General features: G+C 35.9%; 2 protein-coding genes across 2 annotated transcripts in view; one reads left to right on the forward strand and one right to left on the reverse strand.

Moving 5' to 3' along the window:
- The window catches only part of LOC139773866 (protein O-mannosyl-transferase TMTC1-like), a 166,975-nt gene extending 143,825 nt beyond the window's left edge, over window positions 1–23,150 (reverse strand). Inside the window, exons 1-4 of the mRNA XM_071708648.1 lie at window positions 23,059–23,150; window positions 22,678–22,798; window positions 22,132–22,367; window positions 21,829–21,879 (exon numbers count right to left, since the gene is read on the reverse strand). The gene's annotated coding sequence lies outside the window, so the exon portion shown is untranslated. The remainder of the gene's footprint in view (window positions 1–21,828; window positions 21,880–22,131; window positions 22,368–22,677; window positions 22,799–23,058) is intronic.
- Window positions 8,985–15,357, forward strand: LOC139773834 (uncharacterized). The gene is made up of 11 exons (XM_071708588.1): window positions 8,985–9,526; window positions 9,652–10,022; window positions 10,146–10,368; window positions 10,689–10,908; window positions 11,043–11,315; window positions 11,377–11,401; window positions 11,952–12,441; window positions 12,640–13,010; window positions 13,122–13,353; window positions 13,426–13,645; window positions 14,113–15,357. Exons 1-11 carry the CDS (start codon window positions 9,025–9,027, stop codon window positions 14,381–14,383), a joined length of 3,198 nt encoding a protein of 1,065 aa, XP_071564689.1. The 5' UTR covers window positions 8,985–9,024; the 3' UTR covers window positions 14,384–15,357.
- Window positions 23,151–23,218: the final 68 nt, after the last annotated feature.

The raw sequence follows: 23,218 nt of genomic DNA on the forward strand, positions 1-23,218 counted from the left end.
TTTCGAATACATCGTTACCGTCCCGGCAATATTACGTTTCACCGGGTTATATGACCCATAGCGAGAGAGAGAGAGAGAGAGAGAGAGAGAGAGAGAGAGAGAACCAAAGGGTTAAATACGTTATCGCCGCAATTTCCCTCCAGTCATCACGACCGGAAAATCAGAGCAATGAATACTGTACGCGATAATAAAACGCGATGCGTACGCGTCACCGGCGGCACCGTTAAAGCGTGCACTTTGGCGTGCATTCGCAATAAATAGTCCGGCAATCGTAGCTGCACCGGTATCGTTTAAACCATAGGGCAACATTCCGCTCTTTCAACTCTTTTGTATCGCCCGCGCCGTGCGCGTTCGCGTGTCAGGGCGGGAAGGCACAGAGCCGGCAAGCGACGTACGTTTCGCGGTGCTCATTGTTTCTCGTTTATAAATGCCAACGATGACACGCGTCGAGCCGCGTTTTCGTTTGCACGTTTCGCCATCGCGATTCGTCACATTTCAAATACTCATTTGTTTTTCTCGCACACTTTTTTTTTTACAAAACTACGCGCATTCGTTCTCGCGCGAAGTGAGGGCCAGATTTGCATACGCACACACTAATCATTCACATCTCGCTGTTGTGAACATAATAGCGATTATGATAAATTAGAGTATGGCGCGGCGTTAAGTTCAAAATTTACAGGCAACGGACGACACCCAACGCGAGGAAAATTTTGCTCGAAAATTAGAGTCCAATGCGTCGTTGCAATATTTTCAAATTTAGCCACTACTGTAGCACAGCAGTGTCACATTTTAGAAATAAATTTATCGCGCAAGGGACGTCTATTTTAACGACCATGTACAATGAATCACATATTGACACGAAATACGAGCAGGTCGTGTCTAATCTGGAGCGATACGCCCGCGAATTCAAATGTGTCTCCTAGCGATTCAACCCGTTATTGTCGCTGCTCGCCTATATCGCGGTGACCTGTAAATTTAGGGAGCCCATCTAACTCACCGCGACCGGGCCGGGCTCGCCAGCGCCAGCTGCGTACTCTTAAATCCACGAGAAACCATATGCGATCGCGCGGAGGGCTCGCGCGGGATGGGTGGCAGAGAGCGCGGTATTAATTTCCCGGTAGCGATCGTGCGGTTGCACGGAGCGAAAGCGGCGAACCTGCCTCGCCATGCGTGAAATTGCAACCGCCACGCCATATCGGGCGTGCGTATTCGGCCCCGAAATTTTAATTTCGCATTTCCACCTGACGTGACATCGACGGGGCGCGTAAAAAGCGGATTGTCACTTGGCGATTAAGCGGTGTCGGCGGCGAGATCTCGCCAATCGCGAACGAGATTAGTGCCTCGCGACCAATTGCGCGTCCGCCGCGAGGCGAATATGAGAATCGAGTTCGTCCACAAAGAACTACAGAACGATGCTGCACCGCGAAATGTCGAGTTTCCGCGTAGTTTCCTGCTGCGGTATAGAGACTTGCGGTCTACGCCGCCGCCACCGCGATTCTCTATTCTGCTGAAGTCTGTATCAAGTTACGGAGATGTCTCCGCTTGCAATTGCTCCTCATTCAAAGCCAGCGTATCTCGCAATCGATGTGACTGTAGTCGATTCCCATGACGAATATATCAGAATCCGAATATCCGTGATTACCACTACTTCCCCCCGAAGAAGTTTTACTATATAATTCTTAATTTAAAAAAAACCTTCATGGAGAGAATCCGCATGGGATTTACGTGAAATTAGATCAGGATTAGATCAAGATAGATGGCTTGAATCCAATACGGACCGAGCATGGATATAGTCTAAATTATGCAGAGTAACTATCGGTCGAAACTGGACCTATCCATTGAGAATACTGTCGAGAGAGTCATCAGCATAAACTGGATCGGGATAGATCTGGAGCAAATATAGTTCAGATATATTCAACCCGATTTTATTAGTAACATTTTTATACTTTTATCTTCCTTAACTACAGTTTCTATTTTATGCTTTAGTTAAATATACCTCACGATAACGCAAATTTTATTTTTGTAAGAATGATATATTTTGCACAGCTTAGAATGTAATGAATTATATCTTTTTTACAGCTTCTTTGTCTTCATGGATTAAATACTGCCATTTATTATTTTTTTGCTAAAAAAATATATATATACGCCAGTGAACCTCGAATAACATGATACTTGAATTGCACAAAGTTTCGAATAACATGATAAAAAATAATAACAACCTTACTTTTTAAAAGTTTTTTTAATAATCCCTTGGAACCAAACGCCCAATTTTATATGGATCTGGAGTCTTGAGTTACATAGTTTTTAGTAGTATAAAATGTGATCTTCATAATTGCATGAATCCTAAGTCTCGAATAACACGGTTTTCAATACCAATACGAAACCAATTAATCGTGTTATTCAAGAGTTACTTGTATATAAAACATCAAATGTTCTCGGGTCAAACGTTTAGCCTTTCTGGAAAATTTTATCCCGACATTTGAAAAGTACATAGAGTTAATAAAAAATAATACATCAATAAAGAATCAGGCTAAATCACGACGAAAGCGTCAAGTAAGAGAGGCTGCCGCTGTTACTCGCGTAGAGAAAGAGAGTCCCGGCGATGATATCGCATAGTTTATTTTCATCGCGTATCACAAAACCACGGATCCTTTGTGAATCACAGGGTACGAATGGGCGGAAAGGCGCGGCAGGAAATGAGAGGAGGAGAGTGTAAAGGCGGGCGGACGAACGAACGAGCGGAACCTTTGAATATTCACGTGCACAGATGAATCGAACGGATTCCCCTGAATATTCAACCGTCTATGGCGATGATAAAAATTATTCCACGCTAGGGAAGAATCGTATTTCAGAGCTACCCGAGGTACTTTCTCAATATCGCAGTGATTTCTCGATGAGTTGATAAATCATAGACCCCAAGATATCTTTCTGAAATTCGCAGAAAGATAATTATTGATTCTTCGAAATTAATGCATTTTGCTACTACCGTATATTTTAAGAAGAGACGGCCATCAACTGCCATTTAGGCAAATTGTGTTTTAATCGGTATGAATAAATTATTCTTGAGTTATGTAATCATTTACAGTTATGTAATAAATTCCTAAAAAAGCACTCTTCATAATTTTAATTGGTATCTTGTTCATCCTGTTATATAATGTTATCATAGATGATGTGTTAGATGAATCGAGACATCACACATATGTCAGTGAAAAATGATATAGAATCATAAAAATCGCTTAATTAATGAATTGAAAATATGAGTTTTAAAACTGCATAGAATGTCCCGAAATGACAGAAAAATAATTGTCGATTTTTCGCGAGGACGGAATGACACATCGTATTTGCGGTTTTACGTCGGAAGGAGAAAGGAGGGAGATCATGGATATGTTTCTCTAGCCACGGCGTGTATCGACAGGAATTCATATCGTCAGAAAAGAAAAATATTCCCCATCGCTTCCGTAGTCGTGGTTCAAACCGCCGCGCCGCGCCGGTTAGACGGTTGACGTCCACCCCGGAAGTTCCGGAGTGGGATTCGGCATGAAATTCCAAAAGCGGAATCTTTCAACCGTCACGGCGGAGAACGAACTCCCCTCGATCTCTTCGTCGAGACTGATACTTCGGCATATTACTGGGGAAACTGCGGAACGTTATTTATGTAAAAGGTGCAGTAGGTAGGGAAGAATTTCTTAACTTTACCGGGAAAATTCCTTTTCTTCGGTCTTTAGCGAGAAAGTGAGGGCAGTGAGCGAAGGAGATATTATGGTGCAATCTGAAATAGCACGTATAAAAGCGCCTAGCTATGTTGGCAAATAGATATTTCCCTGAGTACACAGTAGACACACGTCTGTGCAACTTCCTCGACGTTTAAGTCTCATATCCATACAACTGCGCAACTACGGCATAACTTAAATATTTGATTTTGTACGTTAAAAAAAGAAATATGCGCGAGTATGAGAAATACACTTGTAACATAGAACCCAGACGTATAATAAATAATTCGAGGTACAATACATCATTTAATACATGCGAGCATACTCGCAAGATTATAGGTATGTATATGTTATAAGCAGAATTAATTAAAATCGGATAGGTAATTTTCGAACGTGCAGAAAGTTTGACCGCCGACGAAAAGTTATTCTGTATTCAGCCAGTATTGTTACTATTCTGGATAGGGTTTAATTAAAGATACGCTTGAGGGCTGCAATGTTTGGAAGAAAGCTCTCACGAGAGAACAAAGGGACGAATGGAGTTGATCGAGACCATCCTCTCGTTAGACGAGTGCCTCAGGGCTAAGTGGTTTACACCGAAGCTTACAATTTTCATTCGCTTGTCTACATTGCGTCTTCCAACGTATGCCAAACAGTTGGCAGTGTCAAGAGAAAGTGTTCACGACGAGAAGCGTTGTTTTATGGCATAATAAATATGTAAATGAGTAAAACATTTCGCCTAAATATTCGCAAATATCGCTTTAAAAAAAATAGACTAATGCTGCTTTTAAAAATGCAGTATACTGATATAGAACCATAAACTGCTGCCATAACACATCTAGCTGATAGGAAGGGTTTTCGCTTGAATTCGCGTAAACGCCGGGTCAACTGATATTCCAGGATCGCGCGCAAACAACCTAACGGCACGGCGACGGCCGGCGTCGTTGGCGATGGCGGGATTATGGGCTCTCTCAGCTATGGGGAAGGGCCCTACTTGCGGGTCGACGTAATCAACTGAATGAGCAAGTGACTCTCGAGGACCGACCTCGTGCGGATACGCCGCCGCCAGTAGCAACCGTTTCATCCCTGCCTTCCTTCCTCGCACCCTTCACCCCTCTCACTCTCTCCTCGATGCGGTCATCTGAATAAACCATGAGTGTTGCCTTAATGACGGAATCGAAGGTACAAACGGCCGCCGCGGCCGTCCCGTTCCCGTACTCGAATCACTGGTGGTGGATATACACGGCAGAGATAAATTGCGGCGGGATTCGCTCTCGCCGCGCCGTGTCTTGAAGAGACCTTATAAGCGCGACTTTTGCGTAATGTTATACAGCGCTTAAACTCAAATCGTAACCGCATTAACGCCGATTGCGGCGCAGCATCGCTCGGAGCTCAAGTTTATTTAGATACATAACTTCGTGCCTCTGTTCGTACCGGAAGGAAGACCGATAATACGCGAGATGTCGGATAACTTAGTCCCGACCGGCCGAACGCAGACATACATGAACGCGATTGTGCTTATTTATTTACGCATCCCCGATGCACCATTGTACATTTCGGTTGCATCGACATGGCGCGCGATAACGTTTGCGAAACCAATATCTAACGCACGCGGCCGAATGTTTGACATTGACGTGATGTTTAAACAATGTTGATATTTTACATGCACATGCATTAACACATATTTGCGCTCACGGTCGCGTAAAAGTAAAAAAAAATCCGCGCGCGTGTTTGTACAACGCATATTTATATAGAAGCGGCGGACGCGGTCACCGCGCGTCGGCATTATTCCTCGAGCAAGGTTTTCTATTGCGTTGAAATAATGCTCCTCCACCACGAAACTTTCTTTATTCCGCACCAAACAAAACGCAGCCGTTCCATGTGCACAAGTATAACGAAAATCGTAATTAAACGCTGAATTTTATATAACGCTCTTCTCAGTAATTATACTTCGTTCCGTTTGTAATTTCCTTAGGTAGCTGGTATTTTATTTAACTACCTTTTAATAGTCGACGAGTCGTCCGAGTTAAAGTTCCTGTGATACTCACTAAAATTCACTCGTGCCTTGAACTTCCTTTTGACTAAGGAATAATTAAAATACTTCAATTAAATGAATTCTTATCTTCCCGGCCAGATTTCTTTACCCCGCCTGCTTTGTCTTGCTTTATATTAAAGTTGATGTAACAAATATTAATCAATCGATATCTCCCGAACGTGTTTCACGTATAAATGTAAAGCAGAAATACAGAACATAAATAGACAAAGAAAAATATTTTCGAATAAACAGAAAGAAAATTCTATTTTTGATTATGTAGAAAAGAATATATGTTGTGCAAATCTGTTCAGTTACCTATGCAATTCTTCGGCTTTAACGATCAATGTGTTTAATTTGGCATTATCAGACCGCCGAGCAAAGATTCGTAATTACGCTTTAATACAATCACCATCATTACTTTGACATTGCCGTGTAAAGTTAGTGACGCACGCGTATATTGCGAACGAACTCAAACATAATATCCTGAAAAGCACTCGTAACTCTATTTCGTTGGGTCACATACCTCGTACACGGCTCTAGACCATGATACCGCAATCTGCTTTTGCTATTCCCAGTTTGATAGGTGTTTAATATTACTTGAAAATCTCTACGCATGATATAGCGATGCTCGTGACGTATATATAAAGATAAATCGAATTGTTAACAAAAGCAGACGCAACCGTAAATTTCCCGCAATACAGCCGGTGTTATTTATAATCCAATGAATATTTTAGAAAGTCTTATTCGTTATCAGCTATTTACCGTAACTTGAACGTCAACGCTTTGTAAATTCACATTCGTTAATATCCATACACGGAGAGAATTTTTTGTTATATTTTACCGTTAAGTTCACTACAAACAATGGGACAACTTGGCAACCAAGGAATTTTTGAAATATACAAAAGACATTTTACAAACAACGTGATAAAAATTACCAAGCAGATTGGTAATTTTTGAAAAATTATTAAAATTTCCTTGATATATTTCAGTAAAATTAATCAAACATATTTTATATTTTATATTTTAATGTAATAGATATTAATATTTTTTATTATGGTAGATATTAATCAGAATAGCTTGCATAAAATTCGTGGTGATACATGTTGTCCCACGACTACCATGATTTCAGGGTAAATTTTAAGAGAAAATTCTCTCCGTGTAGAAATTGTAAGATTGCATAAAAAGTTTTATATTAAAAGTATCAATATCTGATTTAACAACTACGTAATGTGTAGTTCGATGATCAAACCTAAGCGAGGAAAAGAGTGCCGAAAAATGATAAATGACAGATATGAAAGGGAAAACTCGTCTCGTCGGATAAAGTTTTCCAGATGGAATCGTATCGCCTGCGATTTGAGAATCCGGTGTCTTTCAGGGAGAAAGAATAACTGTCGCCATCGATGTCACGGTCGAACACGTGGCGGTAATCTTCGAGGATAACCCGCCGTGTCAATGTTACAACCGATCCGAAACGTAAACGTCCTTCTCCACACTCATCGAAAACCGCTTGTCACTTTCCTACCGTCATGGAATACACGTTACGGAGAACAACTAAGCATATATCGCGAGCGGATTTTATTGACGTCCCCCTGAATTCTTCCCCGGCTTTTCTACCGGCTTTATAATGCAAAACGTCGGATTCTCAGCGCACTCATATCGCGGTCTTCCTCGTCGTAGCTTCCGACAGCCGCTATACCGAGGCAGCCTCATAATGTTCACATGACGGGAACTAGAGGAAAACGCCGCAGGTGCTTATGCACATCGCGGCGTTGCCTTTCCGGATAACGTGAATTAATAAAAGATGCGTCAATCCGAGGACGCTTAACGTAGCATTGCGAGAAATATAATATTTTTCAGCGGAAGCCTATTGGCATGTAAAACCCGCGATCGTGCACATTGTAGTGAAGGATACTATTTCATTGTCAGGAATAGATATACACTCGCTACATTATACATATATAAGTATACGACAAAAACAGAAATTCTTGCGAGAGACTATTTTACAAGATACATTGTTAAGATACATTATCTTGAGAGTTACTAAGTTTCCTTAGTAGTATCCTTAGCAATATTGACTTGCGCTTCAATTCGCGGAATAATATAGACTTGATATACACATGTATTATTTGGATTAATAACTTATTAAAATTATCATATTCTGTCGGAATATAATTGTTTAAATTCTCTGGATATTAATAAATATCCAGATAATTTTTATGTGAAAGATATAATACCTGTATAAAATTTCTATTATCATTAAAAACGCATAATAAGCGCAATAGCATGTCTATTAAAAATTAATATCGGCTTTCCGTCATCGGTAAACTTTTTCGAACAAATATGAAACTGATATTTGGATTTCAGACATGTAAAAATCCGGTATCTTATTTTCGGACGGGCAAATAACGCCGGTACAATCTAGCGGATGAAAGTTCGATTTTCTCTCGTGATACGTCTACATAAATAATGTGTAAAATCGTGAAACTTTTCAAATTAAAAAAACACGATGTTCATTGTGTCGGAGCGCTTGCAGCTAATGCGTAATTTATTAAGATACACGGTCTCTTTAGTCGATACGGAAACAAGAGATGAAGAAACGAGCGACCTGAGAAAACTTATCGCCGCCTGTTATCGGGGACAGCATGCTTTTAAATATATTTCAACAGGATTTATGGACGACAGATTTATGAGAATGTCCACACGTCCATTTTAACGATTTTATATCCTGCACGACGGTACTTACGTCGTAAAGAGCCAGCAATCGCATTAATCACTGCGACATCGTTGTTCGATCGCATAAATTTTATCACGAATCAAAAATAAATATTAATGATAATAAATAACTAAACATATATGTTGTATATTGTAATCGATATCTCGACTACAATAATGCGAACTTGTAAGTTTGAAATTTTATTATTGCTAAGCTAAATAATTAATCGAGACGCAAAGCTGTAATAATATGATATTAACTGCACGCAATATTAATCGAGATATTGAAAAAAAAATTTTAATTGTGTCTGATCTCTTTAGGTTTAAAACTTAAAGAAATAAAGCCAAAGTTGTTTGGCAAACACTATTTGCACACTATTTGACTAATCATTCAATGCTTAATGTATAACTAGACTAGATAATTACGTTGTTTAAAAGTACATCCTATGCGCATTTCAAACAGTTCGTATTGTACTATTTTGTCATGAATACTATTATAGCCTTTTGCATAGTTAATATAAGCGCGTTGACACATCCTTGACAGTACAATTGGCTGAGATCGTTGGAAGAATGTGGACAAAAACGTGTATAGCCTTAATAATTGCATTTTTGTGTGTGATAGTGCAGTATAATGTGATATATGCCAAACGGATACTAGCTATATCAAATTTTCCATCGTACAGCCATCAAATATCTTATCGCGCTTTATGGTTAGAATTACACAGACGAGGTCATGAAATTGTGTCGGTCACTACAGATCCTATAAAAAATTCTTCTTTAACTAATTATACAGAAATTGACTTAAAATACTTTTATAATGGTTTTCCCGAATATAAAACTATACCGTATCCTAGCGTTACCAAGGCGAGCCTTGAGTTACAGCTTCTAGAAGTAGAACGAATAATGGTATGGGGTGCGTTACACATCTTGAATCGTGAAGTTTTTAAAAATCCAGAGATGAAAAAATTATATGCAGCTGGTAGCAACGAGCATTTTGACGCAGTTATTGTAGCACAGGGTCCCACAGCTTCGATGAATGCTTTCGCATACAGATTTAACGCTCCTCTCATAGGTAATAAAAAGACAATATTAATATAATAAATAAATTAGATTATAATACATTTGGTTTTGAACAATTACTCGTTTTATAACCGTTTTATATCATGAGGCAATAAAAAGTAACCTGACAACACGTAGGTATTTCAAGCACGGACGTATTCAATCATTTGCGCTATATTTTTGGATCTTTGATTCTCCCATCGCATGTTTCTAATTGGCAAACCAATACGCCAGTTGAAAAAAACATGTCATTTTGGAGAAGACTCGTCAACTTTTATGAAGTGTGGAAGCAGATGTATTCCTGGACGAACGAACATGCTATAATAGAGGATGCGATCGCGAAAGAGTACTTAGGACAAAATCTGCCGCATATCGACGACATAACGAGAAACATGAGCATATACCTCGTAAACAAACATACAGCATTTTCACATGGCAAACCCGAACAACCGAATATCATATTTTATCATGGTTTTCATATTGCAAAAGCACCAGATGCTCTGCCAAAAGTATATATAACACATATATATATATGTATATATTATTTTTCCGATCTCTTTAAATGAGATTTATTATATATATAGTGCCGTGTTGTGCATTTACATAACCATTAGTCTCGTTATATTCGATAGAATGTAAAACAATTCCTTGACGACGCGAAGGAAGGATTTATTTACGTCAGTCTTGGAACTAATGTTAAATGGGAGGACCTACCAAACAATGCGCTTGAAGCTTTCGTTGAAGCATTCTCAGCTTTGCCGTATAAATTTATTTGGAAATTTAACCCTGATCTATTGCCCAAGAAATTTAAAAATATCCTGGCATTGAATTGGCTCCCTCAGCAAAGCATTCTCGGTAACATCACGGGTGCAAATGTCTTAACCTTTAAGTGCGCAGCTTTGCATGTATGTAAAGCGACTTAAGCGACTTTTCGATCCGTGTACTCTCCTTTATGAAGTTCGAACTGAAAACGCGCGGCTTTGCACATCTCTAAAGGGCCTTCTCTGGCCTTCTAGCCCTGGAGAATTTCCCTTCTGGACAGGAAAGCCCAGAAAGGGAAAAATACTTAGAATGTTACGAAAAATTATGCATTTAAAGGTTAAATTCAACCATTTCTGTATTTCTATCTTAGAACTAGTAATCTCTGAAGTTTGTGCTAATTTTTTCGCTCGCAGCTCATCCAAATATCAAGCTATTTATTTACCAAGGCGGTCAACAGAGTACTGAAGAAGCTATTTATTACGGGATTCCACTCATAGGATTTCCCATTATATGGGATCAAATATATCAAGTGCAAAATATAGTAAGACTAGGTGTTGGAATTCAACTTCAGATTGATAATCTTTCGAATAAAAGCATTATGGCCAGTATACATGAAGTTATAAGCAACAAGAGGTACTGTATTATACCGTCTAAATCATAGATTAATAAATAACTTTATCCTTCTTATATTACATGTTGATAGGTGTAATATAAAGATAAGAGTTTTATTATGCCTTAAAATGTGTAAGAACATTCTTTGTTTTCAGGTACAAAAATCAAATGAAACATCTGAGTAAACTCTTTAAGGATTCACCGTATGACAGTCTTCAAAATGCGGTACAGTGGATTGAGTACGTGATACGTCTAAATGGGACACCTTTCTTGCGAAATAGTCTTGGCGATGAGCCGTGGTATCAACGATACGACTGGGACATCATCGGATTTCTCGCCATAGTACTATTTATTGCATCCCTTATTTCTATATGGGCACTACTTCAGATTTTTCGATTTCATTTACGATTATTATCGAACTCTCTGTGGTAGAGAGTTCTTAGTATTAGAATATATTAATGTTATTATACTAAACCAAAAATGCATTAGTTTCCATATACTAATAATAATTTCAGTAAATTATCTGAAAGATTTCTGTCTTCATGTATAGCTTCTAAAATCATATTAAATTATATTATATGATATTTTAAATAAAAGCTGTAATTGAAATAGGATGTTCTTTTAAATATATATATATATATATATATATATATATATATATATATATATATATATATATATAATATAAAGTTAATAACGTGGAGAAAAAATTTGTCTTTTAATTATTTTTTAACACAATAGATCTATTTAAAAAGATAGTATAAAATCTTAATGAAATTATTTTTTGTATCATATTTATCACCGTCTTATATAAGCACATTATATATATATATATATATATATATATATATATATATATACATTTAAATAATATACATTATGTCTGATAATATACAATGAATTATTTATATTTATGTCAGTAAGTGGCATAATGAAAGAATTATGAAGTATCTGGGTGGGGAAGCCTTGAAAACTAACTTTTGAGTCTTGATAATGGCCATTAAGCTACATATTTATACCAGTAACTCGTATAAATTTCAAAAGTATACTACAATCTACTTTAGAAAAGCATTCACGACCGTGGCAAAATGTGGAAAGTTAAAATGTTTATCGTATTATCTTTGTGGTTTCTACTGGCAAACGATATAACGAATGCCGAAAGAATACTCGTGATTACGCCTACACCTTTTTATAGTCATCAAGTAGTTTTCCGAACGTTGTGCTTAGCCTTAAATAAACGTGGACATGAACTAACCGTGATAACTCCACAACCGATAAAAGATTCGACATTAAAAAATTATACAGAAATCGGTTTGGATTTACATTCTGAAATAAACAAATACTACCATTTAGTACCACAACTGCCGATGATCGAATTACTCAAATACGCATTGAAGTTATCACATCAAATAAGCATAAAAATATTTGAAGACCTAAAATTTAAGGAACTCTACAGACACGATAGCAATGAGAAGTTCGACGCGGTTATTCTAGAGTCAGTAGCTTGTGTGTCACTATCTGCTATGGCGTATAGATTTAACGCTCCTCTTATAGGTAAGATGATTTCTGTAAATAATATATACAAGTTATCTCGCAAATGACATGTATTATACAAGAAATGGTCAATATTTTAAAGATACATTGCTCGTCATAAGCGTAAAAATATTGACTTTTTCTCTTGAAACAAGAATACTCAAAATGTGTAATGAAAAAGAAGATTGATATCGATTAATCCGTGACATTATATCTTAGAAATTACATCTCTGGACATACACAATTCACATCGATATATTCTTGGTAGTCCTATATATCCATCGCATCCTTCAAACTGGGAATTAAATATACTACTTGAGGAAAATCCGTCGATTTGGCAAAGACTGTGGAACTTTATCGACACGTGGTGCTTTATTCATTATTGGATTAATAATTACGTAACAGTGGAGCAGGAAATCGTTAAAAAATATCTCGGAAACGATATACCGTACATCGTCGACATAATGAAAAACATGAGTGTGATGTTAGTCAATGAGAACCCGATACTTTCATACCCCAGACCCGAACAGCCAAACGTAATATTTTTTAACGGTATCCATATACAAAAAACACCACCATCTTTACCAAAAGTATGTAATCTTTAACAATTATTTTTCTGAGATATCGTCGAGCTATTTGCTTATTACCTACTTCCATTATTTCTTAATAAACATGAGTAATAAACTTAAATCGATGACAAGGACTTAGGACAATTCCTAGATGACGCGATGGAAGGATTTATTTACGTGAGCTTTGGAACTGTTACCACTTGCCATGATTTACCGAAAAAAACGCTAAAGAACATTGTTGAAGTGTTTTCGAAGTTACCTTATAAAATAGTTTGGAAATTCGACTGCGAGTTGCCGGAAAAGCTCGATAATGCATTTATCTCAGAATGGTTTTTGCAGCAAGGCGTACTCGGTAAAATTAAAAGTGTGAAGTCATTATTCCGCGATCGATAGTCCATTTACACGATGCGCGGCGCTAATTATCTCGTTCGTGCAGCTCATCCGAACATCAAGCTGTTTATTTATCAAGGAGGGGCCCAAAGTACTGAAGAAGCTGTCCATTACGCGGTTCCAATCTTAGGAATTCCGACTATGTCCGAACAAGAAAATCGAGTTCGACGATTGGTCTCGTTGGGTGCGGCAATATGTATTAAATTAAACGAATTAACCAAGGAACGTCTTGATAGTGCTATTTATCAAATCCTCAATGATAAAAGGTATTATGTGCATATAATACGTTGATTACCTGAAATTTGGATGTCAGTCATAAATGCTTGACATGCAAATTTCCATCTAGGTTTCGTCAATTATATATGACTGACAAACTAGTTTATAAACTAGTATCTGGATCGATATAATGTTCGAAGATAATATTACAATATAAACGAATTACCAGTAATCTCTTATTGACAATTCACATTTATACTGTAATATTATATTTAAAAGTTGTGATGTATAACAAATATTTTACAACAAATTTGGTGACTCTGAAATAATTCTGATATGTTTTTTACATCTTAATTGTTCCATTTATATAAAATACTCTTAGAAGTCAATATGTAATAGATATACACTAATATAAGTTATATTATGATCAGTTTTGTTATATAATACTTAAAAAATTAATAAGTTTTTCTTTAATTATGATACAGTTAAATTGAGAGTTTATTAATTTACTTTGTAGTTACAAAGAAAAGATGATGTACCTAAGTTCTCTCTTCAAGGATCAACCATATAACAGCACTGAAAATTTAATATGGTGGATAGAATTCGTGATGCGTCACAAAGGGGTAAATCATCTTCGATTTAGTGACAGCGATAAACCATGGTATCAACGTTACGATATAGATATTATTGCGTTGCTCGCCACGGCATTATTTATAATCGAATGCGTAATAGCACTAACTATTATCCAAATTATACGTTTTATCTTCTTGCCGTTACTAAATCGTTAAATCTTAAATCAATTTTTCGTAATAAAAATATTATCGTAGTTCAAATTTGTAAGCAACACTTTTGTTCCATGTAGATCGGAAATAAAAATTGTTTTATTAAAAAATATTAAGTGGCTTATATCCAATCAATTTAACTTATTGTCCTAATTTTTATTAATTTTTATATTCTTTCTATTATTCAAAGTTTGATTAAATTAGCAATACTATCTTTAAAAATAAAAAATAAAGAACTCTTTGCAATTATTCTAAAATAATATTAATAAATTAGTAATTATTTTATAATATTACGCGATATTAAATCATTTTCCATTTAAAATACGACGATATGCTATTGCAACAATATTACGTATATAATGTGCCCACGTATCTATCAGTTGTTCTAGTAATAAGAATTTTTATTATACATATAATAATCTTGAGTGTATGTCTCCAATTATCAGACTTAATATGATGCATATGATAATTAAATTAAAATCGAACAGTAAAGTTATTTAATGCAATTTGATAGCATGCTTTTATGCTAGATGCCGTCGAGATATCAATATCATCACTCCCGATTTCTCTATTTAATTTTTTCACGGACGAATTTTTGAAGTTAGAAAGTTTTTTAATTATGCTTTATTCAATTTTAAAATCTGTAGCAATTATAAATAAAGAAGAAAAGAATGGAAAAAAATAAAAATATTGTAGCAAATATTGTTAGTTTTCCCTTTCTCAACAATATTAGAATTAAAAAATAAAATTAAATGTATATCTATGTGCTAGTGTCCTTGAAGAGATTACTACGAGCAATAATTATACAATATAATTTAAACAGACTTATCGTAAAAATATTCAACTAATTATTATAACTGACATTAACATTCATATTATAATGTTCGTTATATTGCACTTATGTCCTTCAAAATTTAATTATTTAAATTACAATTATATGTGTGCAAAGTACTGAGTATAAAGTGATGTTTATAAATTTATATGTCTTCGTACTCTTTCTCTCCCTCCCTCCCCCTCTCTCTCTCTCTCTCTCTCTCCTTCTAAAAATGTACTAATATATCTAACTTTTTAAATAGACCAACGACGCGACGCCCCATGATTTTTACATCAATGAAGAATGTCATAGAAAAAAATCGATTTTAGCTATTTTTAGACGATAGGATTCGATACAATAGTTTATGTGTATATGACTGAACTCGATTTAATGTTTAAAAAACACGTTTGTTTTTGAATTGTTAAACCATTTAATAAAAGAAGAATTTTTTTTAAATCTCGAATTTAAAAATATTATATGTTGATAGTAGTGTATTGTTCGATATAATACAACCGACGATATACAAATATGTTTTGGAACACTGATTTAATGCTCTTGAGATTGGAAATAGATCCTGTTATTGCTATGCATACAATAGCAATATGCGATACGGCACATTACAAGGTATTACGAGGCATTTTTATAGACTAAAAATCTTCTAGGAAAGCAAATTTTAGTTATAAATAATATATATATAAATATGCAAAGATTTTGACTAATACAGTGGCAGCGTTTAAGTTTTATTGTGTAAGTATAAGATACCGTTAACGTTAAACTGTGACCACTGAAAGTTCATTATATAGTACCGAATAAGCGCATTCACGAAGTACATACTCTCCTCAGTTCTAAGCCTTCTAAGTTAACTAGTGGTATGACACAAAGTTATATGATTATCGCTCTTCGTAATGCATGTAAAATTTAGAACATCAAAGTACGCTAGAGTTAGCTAATTCAGCTCTGTGTTAATGTTACGTATAGATATATATATTAAATATATATATAGCAGATTATATAATCTAAAGCTCATACTCATAAAACATAATTAATGCAAAATACTTTCTAAATAAAATCTTCAATCCTAATTTTATAACTGTCGCACCAGTAACAATATATCTTCACAAAATTATATTACCTAACTTAACTCAAGTGACATGTATCTAACCTAAGTGGTAGCTTTATATCTTCTTCACAAAATTATATTACCTAACTTAACTCAAGTGACATGTATTTCAAAAAAAGATGTGAAATCTTTAAATTAAATTGCGCCAATTGTAAAGAGAATATGTATATTGCTTTGAAAGATAATTGTTATGCAACTACTTTAAAGAAATAAAACCCAAGTGGTATCTTCGTATTCCTATTCAAGGGTCTTCCTATTCTAAACCCAAGTGATAATAGCTTCTTAATTCTCTTTAACAAATTTTTAATATTACAAAGAATCATTTTAATTACAAAGAATTAAAGAAGTAACAGTACAAAATAAAAATATTTAATTAAAACAAAATAAATAAATTTTTCTTGTAAAAAAACTTGGCGCTGCTTTTTTACTCCTGTCGCATTCTTCCTTAAATTATGTTTATTGTTTTTTATTCAATCAAAAATCTTAGTACTAATGTTTAAATTTTAATGTTTAAATTTCAAAGTCTAGCAGCGCCAAGTTTTTTTACAAGAAAAATTTATTTATTTTGTTTTAATTAAATATTTTTATTTTGTACTGTTACTTCTTTAATTCTTTGTAATTAAAATGATTCTTTGTAATATTAAAAATTTGTTAAAGAGAATTAAGAAGCTATTATCACTTGGGTTTAGAATAGGAAGACCCTTGAATAGGAATACGAAGATACCACTTGGGTTTTATTTCTTTAAAGTAGTTGCATAACAATTATCTTTCAAAGCAATATACATATTCTCTTTACAATTGGCGCAATTTAATTTAAAGATTTCACATCTTTTTTTGAAATACATGTCACTTGAGTTAAGTTAGGTAATATAATTTTGTGAAGAAGATATAAAGCTACCACTTAGGTTAGATACATGTCACTTGAGTTAAGTTAGGTAATATAATTTTGTGAAGAAGAAATTAAAGATTTTACATCTTTTTTTTTTGAAATACATGTCACTTGAGTTAAGTTAGATAATATAATTTTGTAAAAAAGATATAAAGCTACCACTTAGGTTAAATTTTGAATTTACAAAATACATTGCGTGTACTTGGCACTTTTTTTACCTTTTTTGAAAAAGGTAATTTTGTACTGATATCACCTATTTTGTAGTGTTAAGCAAGGATCTGCAAAACATTTTTATTTTTTATTTTTTAATTATTCACAAAATTAGCAATAGGGGAGACCGGGGCTAAAACGTCTACGGGGTAAATACGTCTAATCAAATATCTCGGAACCTGTATATTGTGCGAACTCGCTATTAACATTGTAAACGCTGCTTATAGTACCCATGTGACCAACGGAGTTTTGGCAGGTTACCTGCCGTGTTATGATTTTTACGAGGGCAAACGTGTTTTCGAAAGGTGAAAGTTACATTTTCTGCGCGTGGAAATTTTGTAATATCTGCAATAATATTTGCTCTCCAAATCTCGAGATACGTGATTATAAAGAGTAATGCATGCTGAACACGAATCCAGTGTAGTTTTTTCATTATCGTTGATGTCTAATATTTCGTGGGCGATCAAACCTGAAACTTGTGTTTGGGGCTAATCGGTCAGTAAGCAGTCCGGGTGCATTTCCAAGGCATTTTCGGGCTCACTGCATATGGAATATGGATGAGACGGGAATTACAACCGTTCAGACACCGAATAGAGTCATCGGACGTCGAGGAGTGAAACAAGTCGGGCGAGTGACTTCTGCGGAAAGAGGAACCCTCGTAACTATTTTTTAATAATGTTTCGCATAAAAATTTTAAATAAATTTTTATATTTTTCTCTTAAAAAACAATTATTGCATGTATCCTATTATTTTTTAGGATTAGATGTACGTATATGTATTGAAAATGCAGTGCAGACTGTTATACCCCGGCATTTTGGAGATTTCAATTTTTCCACCGTTGTCGTTTTTGCTCTATACCGGTTAAACAAAGCGACGTAGACAAAAATTTCCTATATAAATTTTGTAGCTAAAGGTTCACTCTTTACAGTGGTATACCACATTTAACTACAATTATTTATTTTGTTGTTAAAAATCGGCACCGAAAAAAAACGGACTGTTTAGCCCCGGTCTCCCCTACCAACAAATACATAAAAATTAATAATATTTAAGTAAAAGTAAATTATACATTTCTCACAAAAATTGAAGGAACACTAAATTTATCTTTAAAAATGAATAAAATTTAAATTTCAAGCTTAAAACCTCTACTTCCGAAAGATTACTATTATTCGTCCAATTTTTATTATGTCTAGACATAATTTTAATTCAGCGAATTTTTATTATGTCATGACATAATTTTAATTCTGCCGCTAGGGAATTTTTAAGTCGATTCTTATAAATCAAGCTTGAATTTGATGTCTAAGTGTCCCAGGTTGCCGATAACGAGGTCCACATAGTGCGCTCTATAGTTTTCGGTGTCCAGGTGTAATAATACGTTGAGTTCGATGTCTAGGTGTTTCACGTTGCCGATGACGAGGTCCACATAGTGCGCTCCATAGTTTTCGGTGTCTACGTGTATTAATACCTCGAATTCGATATCTACGTGTCCTACATTCATATTTAAAGTTATTAATACACCTAGACACCAAAAACTACAAAGCACACTATGTGAACCTCGTCATCGGCAACCTGGGACACGTAGACATCGAATTCGAGGTATTATTACACCTAGACACCGAAAACTACGGAGCGCGCTATCTGGACCTCGTCATCAGCAACCTGGGACACCTAGACATCAATTTCAAGGTATTAATACACGTAGACACCGAAAACTACGGAGCGCACTATGTGGACCTCGTCATCGGCAACCTGGGACACCTAGACATCGAATTCAACGTATTAATACACGTAGACACCGAAAACTACGGAGCTCACTATCTAGACATCGTCATCGGCAACCTGGGACACCTAGACATCGCATTCAACGTATTATTACACCTGGACACCGAAAACTACGAAGCGCACTATGTGGACCTCGTCAGCGGCAACCTGGAACACCTAGACATTGAATTCAACGTACGATTACACCTGGACACCGAAAACTATGAAGCGCACTATCTGGATCCCGTCATCGGCAACCTGGGACACGTGGATATCGAATTCAAGGTATTAATACACGTAGACACCGAAAACTACGGAGCGCACTATGTAGACCTCGTCATCGGCAACCTGGGACACCTAGACATCGAATTCAACGTACGATTACACCTGGACACCGAAAACAATGAAGCGCACTATCTGGATCCTGTCATCGGCAACCTGGGACACGTGGACATCAAATTCAAAGTATTAATACACGTAGACACCGAAAACTACGGAGCGCACTATGTGGACCTCGTCATCGGCAACCTGGGACACGTAGACATCGAATTCAACGTATTATTACACCTGGACACCGAAAACTATGAAGCGCACTATCTGGACCTCGTCATCGGCAACCTGGGATACCTAGACGTCGAATTCAAGCTTGATTCATAAGAATCGACTTAAAAATTCCCTAGCGGCACTTTCTGCCAAGCGTAGAGAACCTTCTTTTCCGGCAGCGGTGATAATACGATGTAAGGATACGAAATCTCTCCAGATAAACATGAAGCAATTGACTCAATATGTATTATATACCTAATACCTAATTTACCTAAATAGAAATCTTCCTCCTGACCGATAAGTCTATCGACCTTATTTAATTTGCCTACTAGATCGATCGAAATACGCGCGCGATATCGAAACTGGCGATACCTGCGCCGCCAGCGTCGAAAAAGTGAAAGTGACATTTTCTGATATATATATGTTATATTGATTGAGAGACGACGACGTATCTCCGTATCTTAAAAAAAATAAATTTTCACATTTGGACTTTGCGTCGCAATATCTCCGCTCGTAGGGCACGTAGCGGAAAATATTATAGGAGATACCCCCCCAAAGTCGACCCCAAGCTATCGATCAAGCCTACTTAGAACTTGATCCGTTCACTAGTTATCGAGATCTCAACATCTTGGGTACTCGCAACCCGTCGCGTCGCGTAAAAGAGTCACGGTCGGTCTCGCTCCGCGTGTACTTGGCACGAGACACTACCGTGTCTCTTGATTGCAAAACTGAATAATTGTACTATATCATCAGTTCTAAAATAATTTAAATTTTCAGTATCTCGACAGAATATTTAGAATCTCACGTCATATTACTTGACATTATCTAACATAAAACCAATTTTTCAATCAAAAATAGATGGATAGGCTACAAAAAATTAGGGTAAAATCGATGCTTTGTTAAAATAAATTTTAGTAATAAATAACAATTATCACGTTTTCTATCAAATAAATTCTAAATATATCTATATATTGCTTTCTTGCATCGATTTATAAATATTTAATCTTGGTTAAATATATGGAAATGAATAAATGGGTAGGTATAAATAAAACACATCCTAACTCATAATTTTTCCCTATCTACAATAGTATATTGTGCACCAAGGGGCGAAAGTAGCGTTTTCAGACGAGTGTGAAGTTTGCCGCCCGAGCCGAAGGCGAGGGCGGCAATCACACGAGTCTGAAAAAGCTTTTGCCCCGAGGTGCACACGATATTTTTCACAATACCTTTACGTAAAGTTCGACTTCCATGCCTAGAGAGAGGCGAGAGTGGTCAATTTCACGCCAAGGCGGCATAGCGGGCGGAAAGTAACCACTTTCCTCCCCAGGGAAGAAAGTAACAACTTTCCTCCCTGTTTAGCGGGTGGAAAGTGGTCACTTTCCGCCCTAGGGAGGAAAGTGGTTACTTTCCGCCCGCTATGCCGCCTTGGCGTGAAATTGACCGCTTTCGCCCCTCTCTACAGGCATGGAAAGTCGAACTTTCCGTAGAGGTGTTGTGAAAATACTTTTTCTTATAACATCTAACTTTAACACAATATTTTACTTATTATCTCTTTTGTTTAAGAAAAAAAAATATATATATAATGTTACAAAAATAATTCTTTAAAGAAATCTAAAAAGAATTTGTATTTAAAAAATCATTACTTTAATTATTAGAGAATTATTTTACTTTTTGTTTCTCTTGTGTTTCTAAAATATTTATTATTTACTCTAGTTTTAAATAGAAGTGATCTATGTAATAAAAAATTCAAAAATTTAATTTATTATGTACTTAAAAATTTTATTCAAAAGTATTTATATAAAACACGGCAGTTCGTTAACATAATTTAATGAGTTCTTCGCGAGCTCGGTGCGTGCGAAGTGTGCGAGTATTTCCTCAAGCACAATCGCACAATAAATCATAACAATCAATAAATACAACAATATACAAATGATACCAAGATTAAATATTTCCCATAATCAATTTTAGCCCATCCATTTTAAGGCAATGGATCTACGAAATGTAATATTTGCATACTACAAATTATTGTAATTCGACATGTACCGAGATATATTATTGCTCTATATTTAATTATTCGTAGATTCGTACCTCAATAAAAAAATTTCTCATTGACTCACCGATTCGATGCGCAACGGGCGGAGTTATGCAACCACGTAGCTACGGTGATACTGTAACATACAAACATAAGATTTAAATTAAAAAAGCGCTCAAAATGATCAATATTTCAAAAATTAATTCTTACGCGCCTCTAATTCGTCTTTCAATAAAATATTTAGCGATACAATTATCTATTTACCGAAAAAGATCTTTACAAGAATAAAATTTTAGATAATTTCTCTTTCTCTATTTCTTAACTTATCGAGATAAAACAAGCTAAATAAATGAGAATTATATTATGCACATAAGAGATGATAACTCACCCCAAAGTTGCTCCGCCGGGGCCCGATGTCTCTCCCAGACCTCCTCCTCCTCTCAGGACGTCAGGCCTCCTCCTCCCGCCGCACAGGACACTCGCGAGAAACACTCGCGGATAATGAACTACAATCGCGCGCGGACTAATTTCAGTAAAAGTCTTTCTCGCGCGATACTGTACGGCACTCCCGTTTAAAAAAGTCTTTTTTAGCGGAGCTGTATCTGCAACGTCGCTACGATGATTCTGTAACAATCAAACATATAATCCAGATTAGAGCAGGGAAGAAAAGAGACAGTCTGTATTTCGAAAAATAATTACCGAAGGTAAAACACGGAATTCTAAATTTCTTTTAATTAAATAAATTTAATAAAAAAACACGTTTAATTTCTTGAAAGTATACTCTATTTACTGAACACAAGAATTCAAAATAGAATTTAAAAAATTAAACTCTTTTTTAATTTCTACTCTCTGACTATCTTTACTATTCGATTGAAAAAACCGATTGGTTAAACTTTCGCGAAAGACACAATATGTATAAACCAATTATATATACCGCATGTTGTTCCGCCGGCGCCTGATGCCTCTTCCAGGCCTCCACCTCCTCTCAGGCTGCTCGGGATGTCACTCGTGTTCCCTCGATGCGAAAATGATGCTCCTTCCCGCGCGGATATTTTCTGTAACATAAAAATAATCGAATCGATTAAATACGTGTCACGCGCATCGAACATCTTATTCGTTATTCAGATTAATATTATATTTTGAATTACTTCTTCGAAAAAAGGTTTCTACGTTAGAATAAACTTAAATCAAATTTTTCAAAATATTTTTTTTTACTAATTTAAATTCCGAAACACGGAATGTTTAATGTAGGAACTGAATAAGCACAAAGAGGGATTTTATAATATCTTTAAAAAAAATGAAAAGTAACACTTACCAGAAGTGTTGGTACGCCGATGCCCGATGCCTATCCTAGGCCTCCTCCTCCTCTCAGGCTGCTCGGGATGTCAGCTTCGCAGGATTCCCTCGCGCTGCTCCGATGTCATCTTCTGCGTCGTTATTTCTGAAACATTCAAATGAACTATTAATGTTTAATG

The sequence above is a fragment of the Temnothorax nylanderi genome, unplaced genomic scaffold (genome assembly GCF_030848795.1).
Source record: "Temnothorax nylanderi isolate EJ_2023f unplaced genomic scaffold, tnyl_v1.0 TNYL_tig0070_pilon, whole genome shotgun sequence".
Classification (NCBI taxonomy): domain Eukaryota; kingdom Metazoa; phylum Arthropoda; class Insecta; order Hymenoptera; family Formicidae; genus Temnothorax; species Temnothorax nylanderi.